General features: G+C 44.6%; 1 protein-coding gene across 1 annotated transcript; it reads left to right on the top strand.

The window, feature by feature from the left end:
* The first annotated feature begins 5,283 nt into the window (after nucleotides 1–5,283).
* LOC115471364 (gastrula zinc finger protein XlCGF26.1-like) lies at nucleotides 5,284–25,121 on the top strand. Its single transcript, XM_030205065.1, has 3 exons — nucleotides 5,284–5,407; nucleotides 11,615–11,719; nucleotides 23,039–25,121. The coding sequence occupies exons 2-3, from the start codon at nucleotides 11,659–11,661 to the stop codon at nucleotides 24,757–24,759; spliced, it is 1,782 nt and encodes a 593-aa protein (XP_030060925.1). The 5' UTR covers nucleotides 5,284–5,407; nucleotides 11,615–11,658; the 3' UTR covers nucleotides 24,760–25,121.
* The last annotated feature ends 1,013 nt before the right edge of the window (nucleotides 25,122–26,134 follow it).

The following is a 26,134-nucleotide window of genomic DNA, read 5'->3' as shown; positions in this document are numbered from 1 at the left end:
ACCTGTCTTGACCTGCTCTTGCATAGTCAGAACGGAGTTCAAAATGACACCTAGGCTATTAAGTGTAAATTTGGTCATTGTTTTATTACCACTGCCTCTGTCAGGGGGTTACTCCAGGCACACTCTATCCTCATCTATGAATTTCCTTTTCCATTTTTTCATAGTAAGGTACACTTTTCTATACTTCATTGAATCCTAAATGTAAATAAAAAAACATTGCCATACTAGGTCAGACCAAAGGTTCATCTAGCCCAGTATCCTGTTTCCAGCAGTGGCCAGTCCAGGTCACAAGTACCTTGGCAGGATCCCCAAAAGTGGCAAGATTCCATGATACTTACCCCCCAGGGATAAACAGTGGTTTTCCAGTGGTTTATGGACTTTTCTTCCAGGAAATTATCCAAACCTAACCCTGCCACCATGAGGAAGTACAGAGACTTTGTAGCAGTTACCCTATTATTAAGGAGGAAGCTGATTAAATATAAGTGGCTATTTCCTTTTGGCCTCCAATTTGTCATCAGTGGGAAAGTTCACCGTGTGAAAACTGACACGGATGCCAAGGCTAACTACACTGTTTATCCCTCCTCCAACCTCGTGCTGGTAATGAGTGCCAGAGCTTAGTAACCACCTCAGGGGTCAATCTCTGGAGTGCCCTGGGCCTGCCTTGATTGATTGAACACTGTTGAGTCTGAATTGGGCATTGTGCATCAGCAATCCTGTGTTTTTGTGAAGTTTGTTTCTTCTAGCCTTAGTTTGCTCACATCTCTCTTTGGTATACTGTCTGCTTCTATGGTGGGGAGGTGGGTTTTATTTATTTAGATTTTGCTCACACCTTTTTCAGTAAGTAGCTCAAGGTGAGTTACATTCAGGTACTCTTTATGTATTATTTTGCTTGAAGGGCTTGTTTGTTCTTAATAAAATTTCTCTAGGTCTTGTTGGGGGAGGGGGAGGAGGTGAGAAGGTAGGAGGGGAGCAGGGGATTTCTGGAGGATGTTTTGTTTGTTGCACTTTTGCTTCTTAGTTGGGTTCTCCCCTGTCATCGTACGTATGTTCTGTTTATGATCTTTCTTTTCTTACCAAAACTTAGAAAGTTTACTTTACTTACGGCTGATATTAATATATTACCTTGGAATCTGGGTGACCTTAACTCCCCCAATCAAATGTAAGAAAGTGCTTACTGCTTTGCACTGCAAAGCAGTGGCGTACCAAGGGGGGGCAGTGGGGGCGGTCCGCCCCGGGTGTCAGCGGGTGGAGGGGTGCTCCGTCCATTCCCCCCCCCCCCCGGCGTGGCACGGCACCACCACCCCCCCGGTGTGGACCCCCCCGGCACAGCACCTCCCCCCCCCCTTTGACGGGTAATAAATTTATTGCTCAGCTGTTCACAAATTATTATAGAACACTTTATTTTCTCAACATACAGCTTTTCCTTTGGGTTTTTTTTTGGGGGTGGGACTGAGGCTGATTTAATGATTCTTAATGCTCCCCTTCATCCTTATTTAATCTCACTTATATTTTCAAACATACCAGTTTGTGCAGCATACAGATGCACACAGAGGAAGTATAATGGAATAACCTTTCATAGGTAGAGTAGTAATTTGTGTCATTTTGAGGTGGCTGGTTATAGGGACACCCTAGCACACGCTGTATTTGAAGAGACGACGGGGGTTGGAGCTGAGAGAATTGGTCAATTGGGTGTAGTAGTCCTGTTTGGCAAGGAAAAGGGAGGAGTGGAAGGAGGATAGCATGAATTTGTAGTGAAGGAAGTCTGAATGGGTGCGAGATTTCCTCCAGAGGCGTTCAGCAGATCTGTCTGTATTATGCATTTGCATACCTTGTCTTTAGCTGTTTAGATCTATTAGTCTGTCCCTATGAACTATTGTGTAATCAGATGTACTATGCTGTCCTAATTTGATTGTCTTTGTTGTTATGTCCTTTAGATTGTAAGCTCTTTTGAGCAGGGACTGTCTCTCCGTGTTTGACTGTACAGCGCTGCGCAAGTCTGGTAGCACTTTAGAAATGTTGAGTAGTAGTAGTAGATTTTTTTTTCTCCTGGTAAAGGGTCACTAAAACAGACATCATGTTATGAGAATTGGATGCTCAACATTCAGAGTTTCTATCTATTTACTTATTTATAACATTTATATCCCACATTAAACACTGGCAACACTTCTAAGAGTGCCGGCACTGCTCAGATTGTGGCAAAAAGAACTTAAAGAAGAGAAGAGGTATCGGATTGTGGGTGGTGGGAGAGGACGCCAATGTGTGAGATTGGGCCCCTTAAGCATGTGAGCTGGAGAAGGGGCCCAGTTGCGTGTTATACACGCTAAATGCATGTGACTTGGTATGTCTGACCTTTGGATATCTGACAGTATATAGGCACTATTTATTTTTGTTGTTTTCTGTTTCTTAATCCAGTGTAGGTCCAGGGGGATCCCAGGGTGGAGGATAGGGGGGTGAGGGGGAGTATTTCTATAACACATAGCGATGTTTTAGTTTGATGTCTGCCTGTTGTGTTATATTACCACCATTATTGTTGCTAGGTATGCTTACAGGGCCGGTCTTAGCAATTGTGGGACCCTGTGGAGATCAGTTCGTTGTCCCCCCAGTCCCACCCAGACCCACCCCAACTCAGCCACACCCTTTGTTGACAAGATATGTTTTAAACATTTTCTTTTATTTCAAATAAAGACAAATCAAGCAAAATTTGTATACAAAAACTAATTCAAACGTGAAAAATGCTATACTAGGAAACCTTTGGGTTTAAAAAGCAAAACCATGTGCACGTAAGGACTAGATAAATGAATTAAAACGAATCCCCTTAATATGTAATACTTGTATGAACTTGGCTGCTCATAGTGTGCTGAACTGGACAATGTTGGCATATTTAGCCACACCCTTTTACCAGCCATGGCGCATATAATCATTGAAAATATTACACCAGTACAGGAGAAGAAAAATAACTTTTATTTTCATTATAATTTCTGTAAGCCGTTACAGCTCCAGTATACCTAAAATGACACAAACCAAATTAGCATACAGACTCTGCATGCAGCACAATACCAGAAAACAGAACATTGCTGTACATTGCAAAATAAGACAGCAGATGTAAATTCTCAAATTGGACATATTCCAAACACTAAAATGAAAATAAAATGATTTTTTCTACCTTTGTTGTCTTGTGACTTTGTTTTTCTGATCATGTTGGTCCCAGTCTCTGGTTCTGCTGCTCTCTATCTGTTCCCTTAACTCCGTTTCCAGGGCTTCCTTTCCATTTATTTCTTTACTTTCCTCCTTTTTTCTTCATTTCTTGCCCTACATCCATAGGTAAAAGGTGGGTCCTCCGCGGACTTGACTGGAGGAGGTATAGAGTGGATCCAGCTTTTGCCTATTTTCTCCAGCCATGTGCAGTTTTTCTCCTCTTTTCCCTTTCCCTCATCTCCGTCAGTATGCATCTCCTTCCTCTTTCTTCCCTCCCCTCCATCCATGTCCAGCATTTCTCCTCTCTCTCCTCCCCTCCATCCATGTTCATCTCACTTCATCTCACGTCCTCTCTCTTCCCTCCTCTCCATCCATATCCAGCATTTCAACTCTCCCCTCTCCTCTATCCATGTCCAGAATTTCTCCTCTCCCGTAAATCCATGTGCATCTCCTCCTGTCTTCCCTCCCCTCCATTCATATCCAGCATTTATTCTCTCCCCCTCCCCTCTAACCATGTGCATCTACTTCCTCTGTCTTCCCTCCCCTCCATTCATGTCCAGCCTTTCTCCTCACCCCTCCCCTCTATCCATGGCAATCTACTTCCTCTGTCTTCCCTCCCCTCCATCTATGCCCAGTATTTCTCCTCTCCCCCTCCCCTGTACCCATGTGCATCTACTTCCTCTGTCTTCCCTCCCCTCCATCCATGTCCAGCATTTCTCCTCTCTCCTTTCCCCTCCATTCATGTGCATCTCCTTCTTCTGTCTTTCCTTCCCTCAAACATTTCTCCTCTTTTCCCTGCCCTCCATTCCATCCATGTCCAGCATTTCTCCTCTCTCCCCTCCATCCATGTGCATCTCCTTCCTGTCTTCCCTCACCTCCATTCATGTCCAGCATTTCTCCTGACCTCCTCTCCATCCATCTATAGCAACTCTCCTCTCTCCCCTGCCTTCCCCACCCAACCATGTCCAGCAATTCTCCGCTGCCTGGCCCTCCCATCTATGTCCAGCGATTCTCCTTTGCCCCCTGTCCTCCCCTCTCATCCACATCCAGTGATTTTCCTCTGTCCCCTGCCCTCCCCTCCCACCCATGTCCAGCATTTCTCCTCTCTCCCCTCCATCCATCCATGTCTAGCAACTCTCCTTTCTTCCCTGCCCTCCCCACCCATCCATGTCCAGCAATTCTCCTCTGCCCTCCCCTCCCATCCATGTCCAGCGATTCTCCTCTGTCCCCTGCCCTCCCCTGCCATCCCACCCATGTCCATTGATTCTCCTCTGCCCTCCCCTCCCCTCCCCTCCATGTCCAGTGACTCGCCCCAGCCTCCAACTTACCCCCCTTTTCAGCCCTCGAGTTTCCGTTCCCAACCCATCCCCACCTGTGCCCTCAGCTTTCTACAGTCCTCCTTTCCTTCCAGCCGCCCTGCGTTTAAAAAGTCGCAGCGGCGTCAGCGAAAAAACAGGCTCACCTCTAGCCTTTAAGCCTTCCATTCTCTCTCAGCGTGCACTGTGCCGCCTGCGCGGAAACCGGAAACAGGAAATTGCATCAGAGAAAGGCGGCACAGTGCATGCTGAGAGAGAAGGGAAGGCTTAAAGGCTAGAGGCGAGCCTGCTTTTTCGCTGCTGCTGCTACTGCTGCTGCTACTGCTGCTGCTTTTTAAACGCAGGGCGGCTGCAATGAAAGCTGAGGATTGAATGGCAGGGAGCGAGAGGAAGCGCCGCAGGGCCCCTGGAGGCAGGCCTGATAGACCAAAATACAGCCCATTTCGAATTGTGCCTTTTTATTAAATATTTTTTTAAACAATTGCACAGTGTCGCTTGTGATTTTGTCGTTTTTGCTGTTTTCCTCAATTACCATCTTGTTAGTTGCGAAAATTTGTTCTTCTGTTGCTTTGTCTGTCTACAATCTTTAATAAACATATTTTCACATATAATGATCAGAGTATTGCTAGAATATATTTCTGATGATTTGTCTTTTTGGCTCTACACTGGTGGCAGAGCCTAGGAAAACAACATTAATTCCAAGCACTTACAGTGTAGGCTGGGGTAACTTTTCTAAACATAAATGTACTATCTTTTTCCTATAACAGGCTCTCACAATGTCAAACCTGACATTTTAATCCGATTTGAGAAAGAGAGGTTCAAGAATGAGCCTCAAGGATCTGAGGAAAGAGGAAATCAGACGACTACAGGCACACGTGAGGAACTACAAGAAGCAGGTGATGTAGTTTGGATTAAAGCGAGAAATGGAGTAATGCAAACATTTTCTTTAAGAAAAACACCTCCTCTGGACCAGGCACTGTTAGAATGAGATGTTATAATCAAGGCCGCTGCTTCTAATCTTTGTTATGAAGATAATATATTTGCTCTATCTCCCTTATTTTCACTTTTCTCTTTTCATTATCCAGGGCCGGTCCAACCCGGTAAGTGGGGTAAGCACCGCAGGAGGGCGCCTGCCTTCAAGGGCGCCAGCTCCCGTGGCCCACCCAGCTGTTCGACAGCCTTCCCGCTTCCAGTTCCCGCCGTAACGCACGTGGCGGCGCACGCACTTTACACCTCCGCGGCGCTGCTCGTCTCCTTCCAGCCTGTCCAGCAGCTCCTCCGCTCTCGACGTCACGAGACGACGCCTCCTCCCCCTACAGCACCCTGCGTTTGCGCCAGTGCGCCTTGTGGTTGCAGCAAGTGAGTAGTCTAACTGCCTAAGCGTCTCGTGTCTCGTGTCCTCCTCCGGCCAGCTCGCTCCTCCGTCCCAGGCGCTGAGGCTTCCAGCTGACTGCCTGACTCACTGCCTAAGCTTCCGCCCCTGCCCTGGCCTTTCCTGCACTGGCTGGTGCACCCCTCATCCACCCCTGCCGTCCACGGGCCACGCCACCAATCGGGACTCGCTCAGCAGGGCAGAAGAGAAGAATCTTCTCAATCAAGTCCTTTAAGCCAGGGAGGGCGCCAACTGCAGGGGGGCACCAGAGACCCTAGGACCGGCCCTGTCATTATCATCTCTGCTTTTTTTGCCTTCCGTTCTTTCTCTTTCTCTTGTTTTCCCCCAGCAGTTTCCTTTGTCTCTCTGTCCCTTCCCTTCATCTTCTGTCATCACTTACTTTCTCATTTTTTTGTCAGTTTTTATGGTGAAACAATTTTTATTAAATAAAATGATATAACCAACAAATTGACTACAGTAACAGTTTTGTCTTTTTTAACAGGAAAAAAAAACATTCCCATCCCCTCCCCCCTGCCACCCCCATCCCCCCCAATGACCCCGTGGTGTGCTGGTGCTGTACCAGCACGTGGGTCGGCAAGCCTCCCCCATATACAGTCAAAATCTGTAGTTTTTGCGTAGAGAGCCTGTGTCTTGCACTCTCCCCACTTAGCGCAGCAAGGCGAGTGTATGCCCCCCCCCCCCCCCCGCTTGCTACAGCTGCATTTGAGTACAGTATGCTCTAAGGAGTATCCGATAATAGCTCTCTTGCAACCAAACATACCTGACAAAGGCAGGTATTCTCCTAAGGTTGATAGTCATATCTCATCCCAAACGAGTCATGTCTTGGCACGCTGCTTTAGTCCCCATTGTGGGAAGGACGAAGTACCGCCACACGGAGCCAGATATCAATAGCAGTCAGTAGGCACTTCGATGGCGATGGAGGAATTTATGCCTGAAAAATTGGGGTTATATGGGCAGGGCAGCAGGAGAGAACGAACTTAGCGCCCCTCTCCAGCATGGTGTCACATGATCACCCTTTTATCAGTTTTTATAATCTTCCTTGTATCTTTCACTTTCTCTGACCTTTCTCAGAGCTGCTGCAAGATAATAAACCTCCCTCCCACCAACAGCTTGTAGTTTTTGTTCTTTGTGAGCCATACAGTGCTGCCAGTTGTAGAGATGCAGGCAAGATGGAGAAGTTAGGTGTTACCTGATAACTTTATTTCCATTAGTCCTTCCCATTATTCCAGAACCTGTGGGATAGTTGTGTCCATCAACCAGAAGCTGGAGATAGAGAACTGAAAGCTGAGACATATGTCTCTTGGCATTCAGTCCAGCTCCTCAGTATTTACTTAGACAAGCAGTAAGGATAAACTCAGAATAAACACAACAACTTTAAACCACTCACTAACCTAACAATAACCAGATGAGCAAACATGTGGATCTCTCTCATCTTTGGACAACTTGTAGAGAACAAGGGATATCAGAAAGCACCATGCAAGGTGACAGTCATTATTTGATCCATTACTTCGCACTAAACAACTCAGAAACCTTGGGTGGGCCTCCGGAATAGTGGAAGAACTAATGGAATTAAAATTATTAGGGTCCCAAAAAACAACAAGGCAAACGATCTGCAAAATCCAATATGGGAAAGAAAGCCAGCAGATCAATGTCACAACAAAAAGATTTTATTGACGATACCTTCACGTAGAACCTGGACGTAGTCCCAGACCCAGGGCCTACCTTGACTGAAGAGAAGACAAATCTGTTGATCCAGCTTCGACCTCCTGCGTTCCGTGAGGAAGATCCTCTCCTTTGCTGTGTCGAATAGAACACCCAGATACTTCAGCACCTGCAATGGAGTTAATCTGCTCTTCTCGAAATTGATCACTCAAGTCAGCTACTACAGAAGACGGACAACTTTCTCTGTTGCTGCCTTGCTGTTCAAATAGGATGATGCATGATTGAGCCAGTCATTGAGATACAGGTGAACTCTGATTCCCGGGCACTGAAGGAAGGCCACCACCACCACCATACCTTGGTAAACATGGTGCCATGGTGAGACCGAAGGGCAAAGCCCTGAACTGGAAGTGACGGCCCAGCACCGCAAAATGTAGAAACCTCTGATTCAGCGGCCATATGGGTATATGCAAGTACACCTTCTTGAAATCGAGGGCGGTGACAAATTCTCCCACTTGGTCCAAGGCTTTGACTTCTCTTAAGTGTTTCCATGCAGAAGATGGACACTTGGAGGCAGCAGTTTAGACCTTTGAGATCTTAAGACTGGACGAAAGGTACCTTCCTTCTTTTGGGACAGTGAAGTAGACAGAGTATCTGCCATGTCCCTGTTCAGCCTGTGGAACTGGAAAAGTGGCCCAGAGTGCCTGAACCTCAACTACCTTGGTTCCATTTCAACAAGGAGACTGCAAGAAGAGAGGAGCGACCGAACGGGAGAACTCCAACTTGTAACCTTCTGTAAGAACATCCAGAACCCTTGGTCTAACGTGATTTTGACCTACTCCTCCTGAAACTCCTGAATACATGCTTCCACTGGAGGAAGAGAAGAGTGGACCAGCCTCGCATCATTGCAAAGGAGGCATTGGGTGCTGTAGCTGATTGAAAGGAGGACTTCCTGTCCACACGAAAGGGGACTGGCATGGCTGAAAGCGGGACTTCTGACTAAATTGCTGACGACCAGGCCAGTACCATCTGCTGTCTTGAAATCGAGATTGAGAGCCCCTTGAAGACAGACAACCAGATGCTTTTGACTTAGTTTCCACCAGTTCTTTCAACAAGTTACTGAGAACTTCTCCAAATAGCTACTTGCCCCGATAGGGCAGTTTAAGTAGATGTGACTTTGATGCTGCATCCGCTGCCCAAAGCATTACAGCCAAAGACATACTGTGGACTGTAATCCGTAACATCTCATAAAGAGTATCCGCCAAGTAAGCCAACCCTGCTTCCAGCTGGGCGTTATGGCACCCATCTTGTGTTGCAGACTGCTGATGCCACTTCAGGCGTGCTCTTGACACAAATGAGCTGCACACTGTCACTTGAAGTCCCTAAGAGGCCACTTCAAAGGCTTGTTTCAGCGAGCCTCCTAGTTTCCTATCCTGTAGGTCTTTTAAGGCATTGTCCCCTTCTACCAGCAAGGTGGTTGTTTAGCCACCACCGTAACAAGGGAATTCACCAAGGGAAGCTGCAGTTTATCTTTCTCCGGAACCAACAGGTAGAGGCGAATCATGGCTCTTCCCACTTTTAGCCCCACCTCCGATGAGACCCATTCTGCTGTACTATGGTCCTGAATGTCTGGATGCATAGTGAAGACCTTAGAAGGACCTCTAAGCCGCCTCATGATTGATGAAGATGGAACTTCTGATGCCAAAGCAAAAGGCTCCTCAGTGGAAAGCACCACCAGTGCCTCAGAAATAAGAGTACTGAGCTCCTCTTTATGAAACAACCTCAGTACTTTTGGATCATCCCCCTCTTCAGGAGGGAGCTCTCCTTCCTCTAATTGCTCCTTGAATGATGGCTCCTCTGAACAGGCCATATCAGATATGGAGGGAGAAACAGAGATAGCCCCATCTCCACTCCTGGAGGTCTAAATGAGATCTCTTAGGAGTCGGAAGAGCAATGAGGCGAGAAACTGAAGCACCTTGGAGCAACTATGACTGTCCCTGCTTCAGTAAAGAGGCCTGGTGTAAGTGCAGTATAAACTCCAGAGAAAACAAAGATCCCGATGCAGCTGAATGCTCTGTCGGGCCTTGGGGCTGTAAAATGTCAGCTGTGCTCTGCGTGTGATCAAACAGAGGCTGTTCGTCACTACCAGTTGTCCCTGACAAAATGGCACCTGTTCCTGTGCTCTCCTGCATCAATCTGTGCACCAGCCCTGCCGGAGAGCCTAAGTCCAAAAGTTCCAAGCAGATTCGGAAGCTGCGCCAAATCCAAAGACATGGTGTCGACCATTTCCTCCGCATCCCACAGGATTCCTGGTTGCAGTGCCCTGATGCCAGTTGGCAGGTCCCACAGTGGGGACACCGATAAGCTGCCTCCGCAGGAGTCACCAGTCACCCCAGCTGTCACAAGCACAGCACATCGTGGTCCCAAGTGGTGTCAGAATCTCTTCTTTGCACCAAGTAGAACTTGAAGCCTTCCAAGCGGTTCTGAGTCATACTTTAGACATACTTAACCACTGCCAGCTGCTCCCCCAAAGCTCACAGTCTCCACAAGTCTTACCTCAGATGAGAAAGGATCAGGACTGATACTCAGTCCCACGCTCTCCAGTAAAACTCTTTTCTTCTCCTTTTTTTTTTTTTTAAGGTTGTTATGTTGGAAAAGGAGAGCTCCACAGGAAACAAGGAAGAGGTGAAGAGAGGGAATAAGAAACTTCACGGGGCACCAGACAGGGATCTGAAGACCTCCAGATATGACTCTTCAGACTCCAGCCACTTGCAAAGCTCAACTGAGGACCAGGAGAAAATCACTCAGAGCCAAAGGCTGAAAAGTGTGTCCATCCACTTGCTGGAGATAGAAAATACTGAGGCGCTAGACTGGATGCCAACAGACATATGTCCCAGCTCAGTTTTCAGTTTTTTATCTCCACCTGGAGGTTGATGAACAAAACTATCCCCCAGCTTCTGGAATACTGGGAAGCTACATAATGGAAAAGCTTATTGGAAGAGGCTGGAGGAAAGGTGGCCCCCCCACTGGGAACAGCAGGAAGATTGTGCCCTAGGATAGAAGGAAGCAGGAAGGACTACACTGACACAGTAGAGGTGGAAGTGAAGCAGAATGTTTTAAAGTGGCATCAGGATAGATGGAGGCAGGGAGAGATAGAGGAAGGGGAATCAAAGTGACTCTTTCAGTAGTGTACCAAGGATGGGGCGGTGGGGGCAGTCCACCCTGGGTGCAGGCAGCAAGGGGGTGCACGGAGCAGTCTTGTGGTTCCCTACCCCATCTGACATTAACTCCTGTTCCGGGGCAGGGGACCGGCGGAGCTGACAGCTGCGCGACTGCTCTGTGGTGAGGATGATGCACTTTAGAGGAGGGGGAGGTGGGTGACGTGCCGAGGGGTGGGCGGGAGTGATACACTGGGAGGGGGAAGAGGGTGATTGCCGAGGGGGTGATGTTCCCTGGGTGGCAGATAACTTAGGTATGCCATTGGACTCTCCCCCCTTAATAGAAGCAAACGTGGAGACAGATAGGCCCCTCTGGTGGAAAGGGGAAAGGAGGGGTGAGTACCCCAGGCACTGGCAGTAGTGTGGGGAAGGGAGACAGGAAAATGAACCCTGGAAGCAGGAGATTGAAGAGAGGTGGGATTCTATAACAAAGGCATATTATGCAGCATTTTTCATTACCTTTGTATAGGAATCTGTTTGTGTTCAATGTCATGGTTCATTTCCAGGGTGACAGAGGGTCCTTATCTCCTTCAACTAGGATATTTACATTTTCAGAACTCATAAAATTCCCATCATCTCAGTTTTAGCCAAGTAGGGCCGGCTCAAGAAGCTGTGGCACCCTGAACCAACTTGTGTGAGACTAAAGTAACAGCCTTTCATTGCTATGAAAGGTGAGCCAGTGAGGCAGATTTTTGGTGCCCTTGAAGTCTGGCACCCTGAGCCAGTGCCTCATCTGTTTTATGCCTTAAGCTGGTCTTATAGGTAAGTGTTGCTTTTCTTAGGGGTTAAGCTTTCCTTTAAAACCTGAAGCTATTTTTTCATTCTTCATACAGGCAGCGAAAGTCTCACTGCTGAGCCCACAGTAGAGATCCTGAAAATGGAAGAGGTTCCTGTCGACCAGTTGGAAGGAGATGAGGAGAATGCTGATACCAATAACAGTGAGCCAGGAATTCCTTTATAATAAAAGCCTTGCTTATGTGCTGTGGAGTATTGCTAAATTTTCACATAGATGGTAAATGTTACTAGTGATTTTCACTTATATTTTTATTTCTTAGTAATTAGAATTCAGTTTTGGGTTTTTTTAGCTACCAGGTGTGAGTTTCAGGGATCAGGTCCTCAATGAATCCCAGGTCTCCAGCTGGATGTTCAGATTTTTTGGTGAGTGATGGGAATCACCACAGAGATTGGAATTGAGAATGAAATGTCCAAAACCAGTGAATGATCTGGTTCTGTGTCTGTCTTCTCATGTACCATTTCCCACCTGTACCTGTCTACATGCAACTCTATTTTCTATAATACAGGCTGGTGGCACACCCACCCAGCATGTCACCTTATTGCTGCATATATTCAGCAAATGACCAGATTTAACACAAGAGTTATGGAGACTTACTGGCCGCAACTTATTATTATCCGATACTCATGATTCAGGAAGCACCCGAGCCACATCCAACTAACATTGCAGCATATTCCACCCCCCATTCCTTTTCAGTCAGGTAGTTGTGCCTTCTGAAGATGTACACTGTACCCACTTTGTCATTATCCAGCTAGGTCATGGCAAGGCAGCTCCACTCCATGCTCTTTTTGTCATCCTGGATGTACTCTGACCTACCTTGTTGTCACCTGAACTAGCTTGATAACAAGGTTTGGCTTTTTGGCAGTGGGACAGCTCCAATTCATGCCTACTTTCTTTTTGAACTTTGCATCTCTATAGGACAGGTTCGTTTAATGGCCCACCGTCCCTTCCAACTAGGCATTTCTATAGTATCCAGGCACCTGTTCTAGGACCAAAGTCCTTGAACCAAGTGGAATGCAACACAGCCTTTTGCACAAACTGCTTCATGGATGTTTCTTTGGTTCCAGTGTTCCAGCAGCTGCAACAATCAAGACAGTATAGTAACATGCATGCCTCAAGATTATCAAAATTATTGTTTATCTAATGAGTACAATAAGGAAGATAATTATTATACTTGCAGAAAGATGAAAGTTAACAAGCATTGATCATTCAACTAACAAAACAAGGAACATAGAGTACCATATATATAATAAGGTAAAATTAACAAGCATATACTGTTCGTATAATAAGTACATTAAGATAGAGTACCATATGTGCAATAAGATGATAAAATTTAACAAGCACGTCTTGTTCAGAAAACAGATATAATACGGAAGATATAGTAAGATATATGGAATTAGCTAGACAACAGTAATAAGCCTGTATCTAACAGGTGCTGTAAGGGAGATATGTAGTAACATATGTGCAATTAGATAATCAGAATTAGCAAACATACTGTTTATCTAACAGTTACATTAAGAAAGGTATAGGAAGATTCATGTAGATGGTAATTGAGATTACGAGTACACTAATACATGCAATAAGAAGGGTATATTAGAGTACACATCATAAGAAAATCAAAACAACAAGCATATACTGCTTATGTAATAGAGAAATGAGAAGCAATAGTACCGTACAAGTAGTAACAGATACAATAAATGTTCATCCAGTCTGTCCAATAACACAGAGGGAGGGAAGAAAAGCAATCGAACGCGTTGAGAAAACAGGCAGCAGCATGATCAATGCTGCTGTTTTATTTACAATTTTGCAGATGACTAAGCTCCTTCCCCAAAACCGGCCATCTGCCAACCCAGTCAGCCCAAGTTGCTGATGTCATTTTGGGGAGGCCTCCTCAAACCTTCAGAAATGATGGCCAGCCCAGACAATAAGGGGAGCGCCGTGACCATGCCTTTGTAGCCGGCAGTCACCATGTTACTTTTGGCTACGAGCCATGCGGTCCGCAGTCTCCTATTTATATGATATGGAGGCTTACAGGCTCATTTTCGAAAGAGAAGGACGCCCATCTTTCGACACAAATCGGAAGATGGACATCCTTCTCCCAGGGTCGTCCAAATCGGTATAATCGAAAGCCGATTTTGGACGTCCCCAACTTCTTTCCGTCACAGGGACAGCCAAAGTTCAAGGGTGCGTATCGGAGGCGTAGCGAAGGCGGGACTTGGGCATGCCTAACAGAATGACGTCCTCGACCCATAATGGAAAAAAAAAAAGGCATCCCTGATGAGCACTTGGACGACTTTACCTGGTCCTGTTTTTCTTACGACCAAGGCACAAAAAGGTGGCTGAAATGACCAGATGACCACCGGAAAGAATCAGGGATGACCTCCCCTTACTCCCCCAGTGGTCACTAACACCCTCCCATCCTCAAAAAATATCTTTAAAAATATTTTTTGCCAGCCTCAGATGTCATACTCAGGTCCATGACAGCAGTATGCAGGTCCCTGGAGCAGTTTTAGTGGGTGCAGTGCTCTTCAGGCAGGTGGACCCAGGCCAATCCCCCTCCCTAGCTGTAAGGTTTGTGGAGGAAACAGCGAGCCCTCCAAACCCCACCAGAAACCCACTGTGCCCACATCTAGGTGCCCCCCTTCACCCATAAAAGCTTGTAACAAAGTTCACCATCAATAAATTCTTAAGCTGTCTTATACAGTATCTTGTCCTAGACATGAGCCTAACACTGGTCAGAAAAAATACAGAAAAAACAGGTTATTTTCCATTCTCATGACGCACTCTCTCCCCAATATCTTGTATAACCGTCTCTCACCCACACACATCTGTCTCAGTAAAAGGTCCACTTAACCTTCTCCCATGTCTTGCCCAACAAATCACATTAAATGCATAAACATGATTTTGGGTCCAGAGGAGTGTAGAAGTGTGGGGATCACAAAAAAGCCACCTTGCAGCCTGATCTAGTTAGCAAGGCTTGAAAACAGCACACAGAATAATTAGGGGGGATGAAATAAATAAATCTTACAGGTAACCCATGTTTATTTGTTATCCAGAGTGGAGGAGTGGCCTAGTGGTTAGGGTGGTGGACATTGGTCCTGAGGAACTGACTTCAATTCCCACGAGTGGGAATGTAACAAAAAAAAAATATATATATACAACATTAGGAGTCCCAAGTTCCCCACAGATTCCTGTTCAGTATTCTCACATAATTTGTTTTTCATATAAATCCAATCTTTATTCAAAATTATTAAAAAAATAATCAACATACTTAAAAAATGTGTTTACTGTCATCAATCAAACATTCCCTAACTATTATGCGCTTATTCTGTCATTCTCATTCAATCCTACATAGTGAAACCACAAATCTTTATCTTAAATTTTCCATTTGTTTCTCAATATAGATTATGAAAGGTGGAGTTGAACATAATGGACACAATCTTTCTCTTCAATGTTCTTATATGATACTTTTCTTCTTAATCACAATGTATTCTTTTTGATGTTATCTGTTGTTACTTTCTTATTTTTATACAATCCAAATTAGTCCATAAATCACATCCAAATTCTCTATCCGAAATGGTCCATAAATTACTTCCTAATTCTCTTGTGGATTTCTAAATTAATTTTTATTTAAATTTTCATTTTCTTGTACTAGTCATTATTGCACTATTCCAAACCTTGCTGTTTAACAGTTGTGACAGAACAGTATGTTTTAAGCGTGTAAAACTGCCTTTATTTCTTCAAGTGGCCAGCAGGCGGTGCATGTTTTATGTTAAGCTGTTATAGAAAAGTGAATGCCCTTTTTTAGTTTCACTCGGTATACTTTTAAAACTTGTTGACTGGGCTCTGATTGGCCTAGGAGCTCATTTCATTTGAACTGTACTGGTGTTTTCCCCTGTTTCAGCCTGGGAGAAGAGAGAGAGAAAGCTCTCTGCTGAAACACTGTAAAAACAGCTACATTTATGTTTAACTCATTTTTATTAGGTTTCCAATAAGTAACAATACACACATGAAATGAACAATCTACCAAGAGGATTCATCTGCATAGATACAACCTCTATAACTCCCTTTCCCCCCCCTCCCTTCTCCCCCCTCTTTCCCATCCCCCCCCAAAAAACAAAACTGATACCCTTTATTAGTTCATGAGTTGCAAGGAGTCCACAGTCACACAAATAACGTCTAACGATAATACTAATTTAGGATTCTGCTTCTCGCTGCTGGCTGCAGTGTATCCCAGAAGTGTGCCCATATTTTTTCTAGGTTCTTGCCCTCCTCAGAGGAGAAATCTGTTACTCCACATCTTTCCAGTTTCAGTAGCTCAATCATTTGCGTCCTCCAGACGCCTATTGACGGGGCTGCAGACTCCTGCCAACTCAACAATATAGTCTTTTTGCCAATTAACACCGATCGTCTTGCAAAGGATATAAAGCCTGGTATTGTAGGTTTCACACTTTTATAGATCCCAAAGAGCATCAGCGGATGACTCCGTATAGTACGGCCCCAGTTAATCTTGATTTCAGACAGCACTCGGGACCAAAAGTCTGACACGCGGGGGCACTGCCAAAACATATGGCCAAGTGTCGCAAGCTTCTGTCCACATCGTGGGCATGCTCCAGACTCACCAAACCCCGCTTTCAGTGCTCTTGCTGGGGAAACATAGAGTCGCATTGCGAATTTATACTGAAGTTCCCAGTATCGCGTGTAAACTGCATGACTCTGGGCCTGTCGCAGATGTTCGCTGAATATCTCTGCCGTTACTTCAGTCGCCAAGTCCCTGGCCCAGGCCTGTGCTCTACTAACATAGTCTATGTCCTCCGTGGTGTCTTGTAAGAACTTATGATGATATCGGAGGGGCACGGAATTCTGGGCTCCAAGAGTCAAAGCCGTGTTCAGGACGTCCTGTACATCCTCACTGAGGTTCATCCAGCCCAGTGCCCTCAAGTAGTGTTGGATTTGCAGGTAGGCAAACTGGTCTAACTGAGTTAGCTGATAGTCTCGTTTAAGCTCTCCAAAGGGTCGTATAGTTCCTTCGTCAGTCAAGAGTTGGTATAGGTATTGTATTCCTTTGTCTCTCCATCGCTTGAAGATCACTGAGGAGGATCCCTCTGGGAAATCTGGATTATGGTTTAAAGGCAAGAATGGAGTCGCCCTCCAATCAAAATGGTGTCTCCTGCAGAGCCATCTCCATGTCGCTCTTGCTGATGTTATCAATGGGTTGTTCCCTATTCTAGCCACTATCCCCTTGCCGGCTGCATGCAGTAACCAACCCAGGTGTGTAGTGGGGAAAAGGGACATCTCTAGTTGCGTATTTGAGAAATCTCTTTGCCCAGTCAACCAATCTCTGATGTGTCTCATGGAGCACGCCACTGTTAGATATCTTACATTTAGTAAACCCATCCCTCCATGTGCCCTAGGTTTTTGAATGATGTGAAGTGGGAGTCTAGGTCTCTTCCCCCGCCATAAAAACCCTTGTGTCATCTTATTTAGTATACGTTCTTCTCTTTGTCTCAAATGTAATGGCAGCATCTGGAACAGATAGAGCCATTTGGGGGCTATCATCATGTTAAATAAACTAATACGCCCCGTAAGGGACAACGGGCATTCTCCCCAGAGCTGTAGTGTGCGTTTTGTCTGCACCAACAGAGGAGGTACGTTTTTGTCATATAGCATCTTCACATTGGATGGAATGGTAACCCCCAGATATTGGACCTGCCCCTCCGCCCACTGTAAAGGGAACGATCCTCTCCAGTCCTGCCTCTGCAACGAGCCCAGCGGCAGTGCTAGCGATTTGGTGAGGTTTAAACGAAAACCCGATAATGCACCATAGCTTGTAATGGAGCAGAGGAGCCCATCCAAGGAGGTCCGAGGACGGCTCAGCAGCAGCACCAGATCATCCGCGTATGCTAGTACTTTTAATTCTCGTCCCTGTACGTGAATCCCCTGTATGTGTTTATTTGTACGTATCTCGCTGAGCAGAGGTTCTAGAGCTAACAAAAATAATAATGGCGACATTGGGCATCCCTGACGCGTCCCCTTCTGTATTTCGAATTCCTCTGTTTTGACCCCGTTCACGAGCACCATGGCCCGCGACCCAGAGTATAGAGTCGATATGGCCTGCAGGAACCACCCCTCCAGCCCTATCCACTTCAGGGTTTCAAACAGAAAGGGCCACAATACGCGGTCAAACGCGCGCTCTGCATCCAAACTCACCATCAGCCCTGGGGATGTCTCTTCTGAGGTCATGATAGTGGTCAACAGCAGTTTCCGCACGTTTATTACCGAGTGGCGTCCTCTGACGAACCCAGCCTGCTCCTCTTGAATTATCTGGGGCAACAGCGGCGCCAGCCTGTCAGCCAATATTCTGGCCAGCAGCTTGGCCTCCACGTTTATTAGTGATATGGGCCTGTAGGAACTAGGCTGTAGCAGATCCCTACCTTTCTTGTATATCAGGCTTATTAGTGCCGTATTTGCGTGGTGTGGGAAGTGCCCTACCTCTATCACTGTGTTAAAATAATCTAATAAAGGTCTTGTTATCTGGAGCTTCATCATCTTATAGAACTCTCCCGATAGGCTGTCTGGCCCCGGCGCCGAGTGTAGTTTCAGCGCAGCTACAGCTCTGTGCAACTCTCTAGCCTCTATTGGTTTGTGTAAGGATGACCTTTGGTCTTCTGAGAGCTTCCCCATTTGCACCTTGTCTAAGTATGCTTGAATTGCTGCACGCATGTCCGACGGTTCCGATGCTCCCTTATACAAGGTAGCAAAGTGTCTATGGAATACCCTCGCTATCTCTTCTGGTTTAGTGGCTATTTCCCCCATGTGTTTGCATATAGCGGCTATATAGTTACTCTTGCGCATCCCTTTTATTAAACGGGCCAGCATCCCTCCCGCTCTATCTCCAAATTTATATAATCGGTATTTCCTGTAGAGTAGGGAGCGAGTTGTGCGTTCATGTATTAAACTGTTAAGTGCCGTTTTTGTTGACAGTAGAGTTTCATAGTGTGTTTGTGTAGGTCGCCTACTGTACTGTTGTTTTGCTATTCGAAGTTTTCGCTCTAGGTCTACAATACCCTGTGTAATCTTCCGGTTACGCTTGCTAACAAAGGCTATCATCCCCCCTCTTAGTACTGCTTTTGCTGCGGACCAGAATAAGAGTGGGTCTCCCATATGCTCCTGATTGTGTGTGCAATACTCCTCCCAACTCTTCTGTAAGTGCTCTTGAAACTCTTTTGAATGATGGAGGTAAGATGGGAACCTCCAACTGGGGGGCTGGTTAAAATAGGCCGTAGGTTCCAGTTCCAACCACACCATCGAGTGGTCCGAGATCTCCTCTGGACCTATCGTGGCCTCGACTACTCTTTGGAACAAACCCGGGGAGGTAAAAATATAGTCCAACCGGGATTGTGAACGGTGCGCTCTCGAAGTGTGTGTGTAATCTTTTTCCTCCCCGTGTAGCAGTCTCCATGGGTCAAGCAATCCCAGCTTCTGCAAGAACAGATCTAAGAGTGTTGGGGTTCCTACCGAGCTTGTGTGTGACTGAGCGGACCTATCTAGCACCGGGTCTATCACTTGATTCATATCGCCCGCTACCGCCATATGTAAATGCGTATACTGTTGGCAGTGTGTTAGCAGTTGGGAATAGAAACTAGCTGCAGCTGTGTGAGGGCCATATACCGATACCAGGAGGGTCTCCGTTCCTTGTAAATTGATTTGGATTCCAATGTATCTACCCAAATCATCTTTAAATGCAAGTTTAGCCTCGCACATTAAAGCTTTGTGTATTAGAATTGCTGTCCCCCCTTTCCTACCAGTGGCTGGTGAATAGAACACCTCCCCCACCCAGTCTCGTTTTAACTTCTCATGTTCCTCTCCTGATAGTCTGGTTTCCTGTAGGCAGGCAACTCCAACCTTGTGGCGTTTAAGAGCAGCCAATATTTTTTTCCGCTTAATGGGGGACGTGATGCCACACACATTCCAGGAAACCACACGCAGTTTACCGCTCAGAGTCTATTCGTTTTGGTTGTCTGCGCAGGCATCTCACTTTATAGATGCATCCAGGGCTCCCAGCCACACCCCAGATGCCCCATGAGAGTCGCATCCCCCACCACAACACCTGGTCACATGCAGTCTTTAGATCCTTATCTTTATGGTTCCCTAAACTCCTTGTCACTATCCAATGTCGATAATATCCCACCCTATCCCTTCCCATCCCCAACATTCCCTCCCCATTCCCTTGCCTCATCTGCAATCTCTCTTCTAATCCCACGTCCCCGTGCATGCCTTAAAATTATAAGAGAGTCACTGCCATGCTCGAGGCCCACCGCCCAGTCCCTTTTCCAGATATGCCTTAACCTCCCCGAGTTCACTCTTATTAATGTTCAATACCTTAACATCCATGTTTGTTGAGCAATTCTCACTCTGTGTGATGTTTACCCATGTGCTCTTGGCTGTTCTGCTCCAGTTTGGCGATATGCTCCTGCGCTGCCGTCGCATTTTCATAATTCTGCCATTTTCCATTTTGGCGGATTCTCAGCACCGCTGGGTATACGAGCATAAATTGTACCCGCAGCTCATGAAGGCGGCGACACAGCGGGGTGAATTTCTTTCTGCGTTCTTGTAAGGATGCTGAAAAGTCCTGAAAGATACGAACCAGCTTGCCATCATATTTTGTTTCATCTCTCTTAAGTCTATAGCCCCGTAGAATTTCCATCTTGTGGATGTAGTTATGTATCTTTACTATTACGGGCCTCAGGGTTTGACGGCCATCTTGTATGCGGCCCAAGCGGTGAACACGCTCCAAGCACAGTGCTCCAGCATGGTCTGATAGAGCGAACTCTGCAGTCAGCCATTTTTCGACCACCGTGGCCAGCACCGAGTCTCCAACTGTCTCTGGTATGCCAATTAGCCGTAGATTACTGCGTCGTGCTCTGTTTTCGAGCTCGTCAACTTTATCTGTGAGATTACCCACCGTTTTCTGCAGGCTTTCCATCTGCGAAAGTAATGGTGGTTGTGTATCTTCGAATTCGGAGACTCTCCGTTCGAGGTCTCCAATCCTTTGCGTTGTCTCCGCCAGCGCGGTTTCAAACCCAGCGAGCTGTGTGGATAATTTTTCGAAGCGCGGCTCTAGCGCTTGAGTCAATAGTTTTTCTAATCGCGGCTCCAGCGCCTGGGTCATTGCCGCCGTGAGTTGTGCCAGCTGCTCTGGCGAGAAACTCTGCCCGCTCTGTAGTGAGGCCTTCGATTCGCTGGGCTCAGCCGTCCGCGTTTTTTCCTTCTCTTTTTTTACGCTCCGCGCTGGCAGAATCTTGGTCGCCGTCTCCACATACTTGTCCATGGCTGCTTTAGATGGAGTGCCCGTTCCAGTTTTTATTTAGATGTTAAGTTCCAGGGGGATTCCTAGCGATTTTAGGCAGTGGGCCTCGGAGAGCAAGAGACACACGTCTTGCTCTCTCAGTGCATCACGTGACCTCTCAAAACAGCTACATTTAATAACTAGGGAGCAGCTATATTTCATAATCTCCCCAGGTACTTTCTAGACAGTAAAATAATGTTTAGTTGGTGTCATAATTAATCCATATTTCAGTTACCTGTTACTGTTTGCTGATTGCACATTTTTTGTTCGTTGTTCAATATATTTTTAGGACAGTAAACAAGGAGGAGTGGCCTAGTGGTTAGGGTGGTGGACTTTGGTCCTGGGGAACTGAGGAACTGAGTTCGATTCCCGGCACAGGCAGCTCCTTGTGACTCTGGGCAAGTCACTTAACCTTCCATTGCCTGCCGCATTGAGCCTGCCATGAGTGGGAAAGCGCGGGGTACAAATGTAACTAAAAAAAAAAATAAAAAAAAATTGTTTATTGCCTCTGCCTGTCTGGACTGATAAAGAACCTGGTGGTTTGTGTGTTGGGTCTGTGAGTGCTTTCTGGGAACTGTGGGATCACTGGGAGTGTGGCCTCACTAAACTAGAAATCACTGGGGATAATTTGAGAGCGGGAGACTCACCCAGAGGTGGTTGTGACCCAGTCGGTAGGAGGAGGGTGCTAGTGTAGAGCACAAGCAGCAGGAGCAGGCAGACCTGAGCTGTGCTGGAGATAGACACTCTAAGTGGCCGCGGGGTAACCTCAGGCAGGTGGCTAGGCATTTTGTGACACCAGCCTTCATTGGTTGTTCCAGATCTCATTTTGTCTCTTTTATCAGTGAACCCTTCACTATGGCATAACCAAACACAATCTGTGTTTCGCTCTTAGGCGTCTTCAGGAGTTATACTATAAAACACGCACAAAAAAGGAATATTTGACCCTATTCTTACTTCCACTCATTTAAAAGCTTTCACAAACTCAAAACTTTCCTACCTGATGCTGTTTTTTATTTCAATTCCAGAACGCTAGTCCAAGGCATTCTCCAAAGCGGGCAATGTAAAACAGCGCTGGTGTAACCCAAACACTAGTGAATGCATTCTTCATATTCCCACTCACTACACTCTGATTGGAGGCTTGCCACGGCACTATACCACAGACCACTCTACCTCTTTATTTAACTCCGTAGGGGCCACTGTTTGCCATTCAAAAATAATTCTCTGCTCTCTCCGTTGCATTTTTAATAAAATATCCCCCTCAATTTTTTTATCAAAATGAATTAGAATTACAAATTTCAAATCCGCAGCCACATGAGAAGCCACCTCGCAGTGCTGCACCAAATGAGCCTCCATCTTCTTCAGCCAAATATCGCTCAAATGTTGTGCCATTTGTAATTTTATTTTTCTCACTGCCTGTCCTATAACCCACATGGACAGACTATGCCATAGATCACTCTAGAAGAATTACAATCCGTATTAGATTGTAACATAAATTGTTTATTCTGCCTACTATTGGGGACTTGCACTGATTTTACTTCCATAGTATATTTACAGTAACAACAACCCTCACGATTATGACCCGCTGCAATATCCCTTTTAAATATAATCCTATTTACTGATAACACTTCTCCCAAATGATTTCCTCTGGTGTATGCAAACCGAGGTCCTTTCTGAAACACTGTATGAAGTTGTAACATATTCTGTTGTTTGTTAATTTATGGACCATTTCGGATAGGGAATTTGGATGTGATTATGAAAGGTGGAGTTGAAGATAATAGACACAATAGTATGTTGAGAAACAAAAGGACAATTTAAGATAAAGATTTGTGATTCCACTATGTAGGAGTGAATGACAATGACAGAATGAGTGCATAATAGTTAGGGAATGTTTGATCGATGAGAGCAAAAACATTTTTAAAGTATATTGATATTTTTTGAATAAAGATTTGATATATATGAAAAATAATTATGTGAGAATATTGTATTGAAGATAGTATAATTATATTGAAATATAGAAATCCAAGTTTAGAAATAAAGATTTATGTGGGGATATTTGCCAATATATATCTTACTCAATAGCTGTATAATTTATATACTCTTATTTTTATCCAACAGATGATGATGGATTTGCGATCAACAGTAAGAGAATGAGAGAGTGCAATGGGCAACAGATGGAGGAATGGAAACATAAAGGTCACTCCAGAGACAGCACAGATCCTTTAGTTGATTGTACAGGAAGTATGAGTAAAATTACACTACCCAGCATGAAAGAAAAATATCAGAATGGAGACAGACCCAATGCATATACTGAAGAAGAGAGAAAGTCCAACCAGTTCTCAAATATTGCACGAAATCAGAGACTCAATGGACAGCAACCATTTCAGAGCACTGCATGTAAGGAAAGATTCTCTGACAATTCAGACCTGGCAAGAGAAAAAAAGATTCACAGACACAAGTCATTTCAATGTACTGAATGTGAAAAATGTTTTACATACAAATCACAGCTTATAATTCATCAGAAATTTCACAAACGGCAAAAACCATCAAAATGTTCTGTGGGTGATGAAAGCTTCAGTCAAACATTTCAACTAAAAAGACATGAATTAGCCAATACTAGAAAGAGACAAGTGCATGAAATGAACCTCCAGGGACTAAAGCTATTTAAATGTTCAGCATGTGAAAAAAGCTTCAATCAAAAATGTAATCTCAGAATTCATGAAAGAATCCACACTGGAGAAAAACCATATACATGTTCTGAATGTAATAACAGCTTCAATAATAAAAGTGCCCTCAAAATGCATGAAAGAATCCACCATGGAGGGAAACTATATAAATGTTCTGAATGTGATAAAAGCTTCAATCATAGAAGTAGACTCAGAATTCATGAAAGAATCCACACTGGAGAAAGACCATACAAATGTTCTCAATGTGATAAAAGCTTTAATCAAACAAGTATTCTCAGAACTCATGAAAGACTCCATACTGGAGGGAAAACATATAAATGTTCTGAATGTGATAAAAGCTTCACTCATACAAGTAGTCTCAGAATTCATAAAAGAATTCACACTGGAGAAAAACCATATATATGTTCTCAATGTGATAAAAGCTTTATTCAGAAAAGTACACTTAGAATTCACGAGCGAATCCACACTGGAGTGAAACCACATAAATGTTTTGAATGTGATAAAAGCTTCAATCATACGAGTAGCCTCAGAATTCATGAAAGAATCCACACTGGAGAAAAACCATACAAATGTTCTCAATGTGATAAAAGCTTCAATCAAAAAAGTAAACTCAAAATTCATGAAAGAATCCACACTGGAGAAAAACCATATAAATGTTCTCAATGTGATAAAAGCTTTATTCAAAAAAGTAACCTTAGAACTCATGAGCGAATTCACACTGCAGTGAAACCATATAAATGTTTTGAATGTGATAAAAGCTTCAATCATACGAGTAGCCTCAGAATTCATGAAAGAATCCACACTGGAGAAAAACCATACAAATGTTCTCAATGTGATAAAAGCTTCAATCAAAAAAGTAAACTCAGAATTCATGAAAGAATCCACACTGGAGAAAAACCATATAAATGTTCTCAATGTGATAAAAGCTTTATTCAAAAAAGTAACCTTAGAACTCATGAGCGAATTCACACTGCAGTGAAACCATATAAATGTTTTGAATGTGATATATGCTTCAATCATAAAAATGCCCTCAGAACTCATAAAAAAATCCACACTGGAAGCAAACAATATAAATGTTCTGAATGTGATAAAAATTTCAATGATAAACGTACTCTCAGAAATCATGAAAATATAGCAAACCACATTCCATGAATAGTATGTCATTCTTCAACTCAGGATCCAGTGAGGAATATTTCAGGGAGACTCTTTCTCACCACTGTTGTTTTCTATGGCACTTAATCCTTTCAGTACAATTTTTAACACTTTAGGTTAATTCTAGAACTGGCAAAGACCCAGAAGTTACATCAGACCTGCTGTTTGTAGATGAAGCTCTACAATTCCAGTAATCAACATCTAGCAAAACAACTCCATTTAGTGAAAAGCTTTTCAGATGACATCAGAATGGCTTTTTAAAACCCTATTAAGCTATTTTTACCACATACTGTGGCAACAAATTCCAGAGTGTAATTACATATTGAGTGAAGAAATATTTTCTCCAGTTTGTTTTAAATTTACTACTTAGTAACTTCATTTTATGCCCCCTAGTCCTAGTATTTTTGGAAAGAGTAAACAAGTGATTCACATCTACCTATTCCATTCCATTCCATTCCATTCATTATTATATAGACCTCTATCATATCTCCCCTCAGCCATCTTTTTTCCAAGCTGAAGAGTCCTAGCTGCTTTAGCCTTTCCTCATAGGGAAGTTGTCCCATCCCCTTTATCATTTTTGTTGCCCTTCTCTGTACCTTTTCTAATTCCACTTGTATAGTCCTTCCTATGTTAGGCCTATTACTAAGGGCTAAGGCCTGTACTAAGGCCTCAGTTTGGTTCTCACAAGATGGCCTAACAAGTTAGCATCTTTGCAACATACAGTGCTTTTCTCAGGAGCTGAGATCATGCCTTTCATATAAGATAACTTTGGCAGTTGCTGACAGGCTGAGGACACAGTGTGAGCCTAACATGTCCAGAATGTTTCATTTGGAGAGATAGGCAGAAAGAGAAAGGACACAAGGGTATTGTTCTGGTTGTGCACGCTATACAGATAAGTAATTAGCCAATGGCCACCAAGTGTGCATGTGTACATAACATCAGGAGAGACTGATATACCCATATATGGCATAGGCTACTTTCTGATTCTAGTTTGGGGGAAATCACATGATTTCTGGGAAAGCGCAACTTATGACAGTATATATGTAATGTCTGGGACAGTGTGAGCTGAGCAGTTTTTGTAATTCAGGATTCGGGTCTGGCGTGGCTGACTGACAACCTGCCCCAGAGGATACAATTACTTTGTATTTTTTGGCTTAGTGATATACCATAATAAAGATTGTACTGGTGCGCCTACAGCTAAGTCTGATTGTACCTCTTATTTTCCAGTCCACGAGGCTGGGAGTGTTTTCACTCCCTGGGGGGCTAAGGTACAGAAGTACACACACTATATCTTTTTGAGATGCGACGACCAGAATTGCACACAGTATTCGAGGTGCAGTTGCACCATGGAGAGATACAAAGGCATTTTAACGTC

Source organism: Microcaecilia unicolor, chromosome 1, assembly GCF_901765095.1.
Source record: "Microcaecilia unicolor chromosome 1, aMicUni1.1, whole genome shotgun sequence".
Taxonomy (NCBI): domain Eukaryota; kingdom Metazoa; phylum Chordata; class Amphibia; order Gymnophiona; family Siphonopidae; genus Microcaecilia; species Microcaecilia unicolor.
Note: the sequence above shows the minus strand (reverse complement) of the source record. Positions and strands in the feature narration are given on the sequence as shown.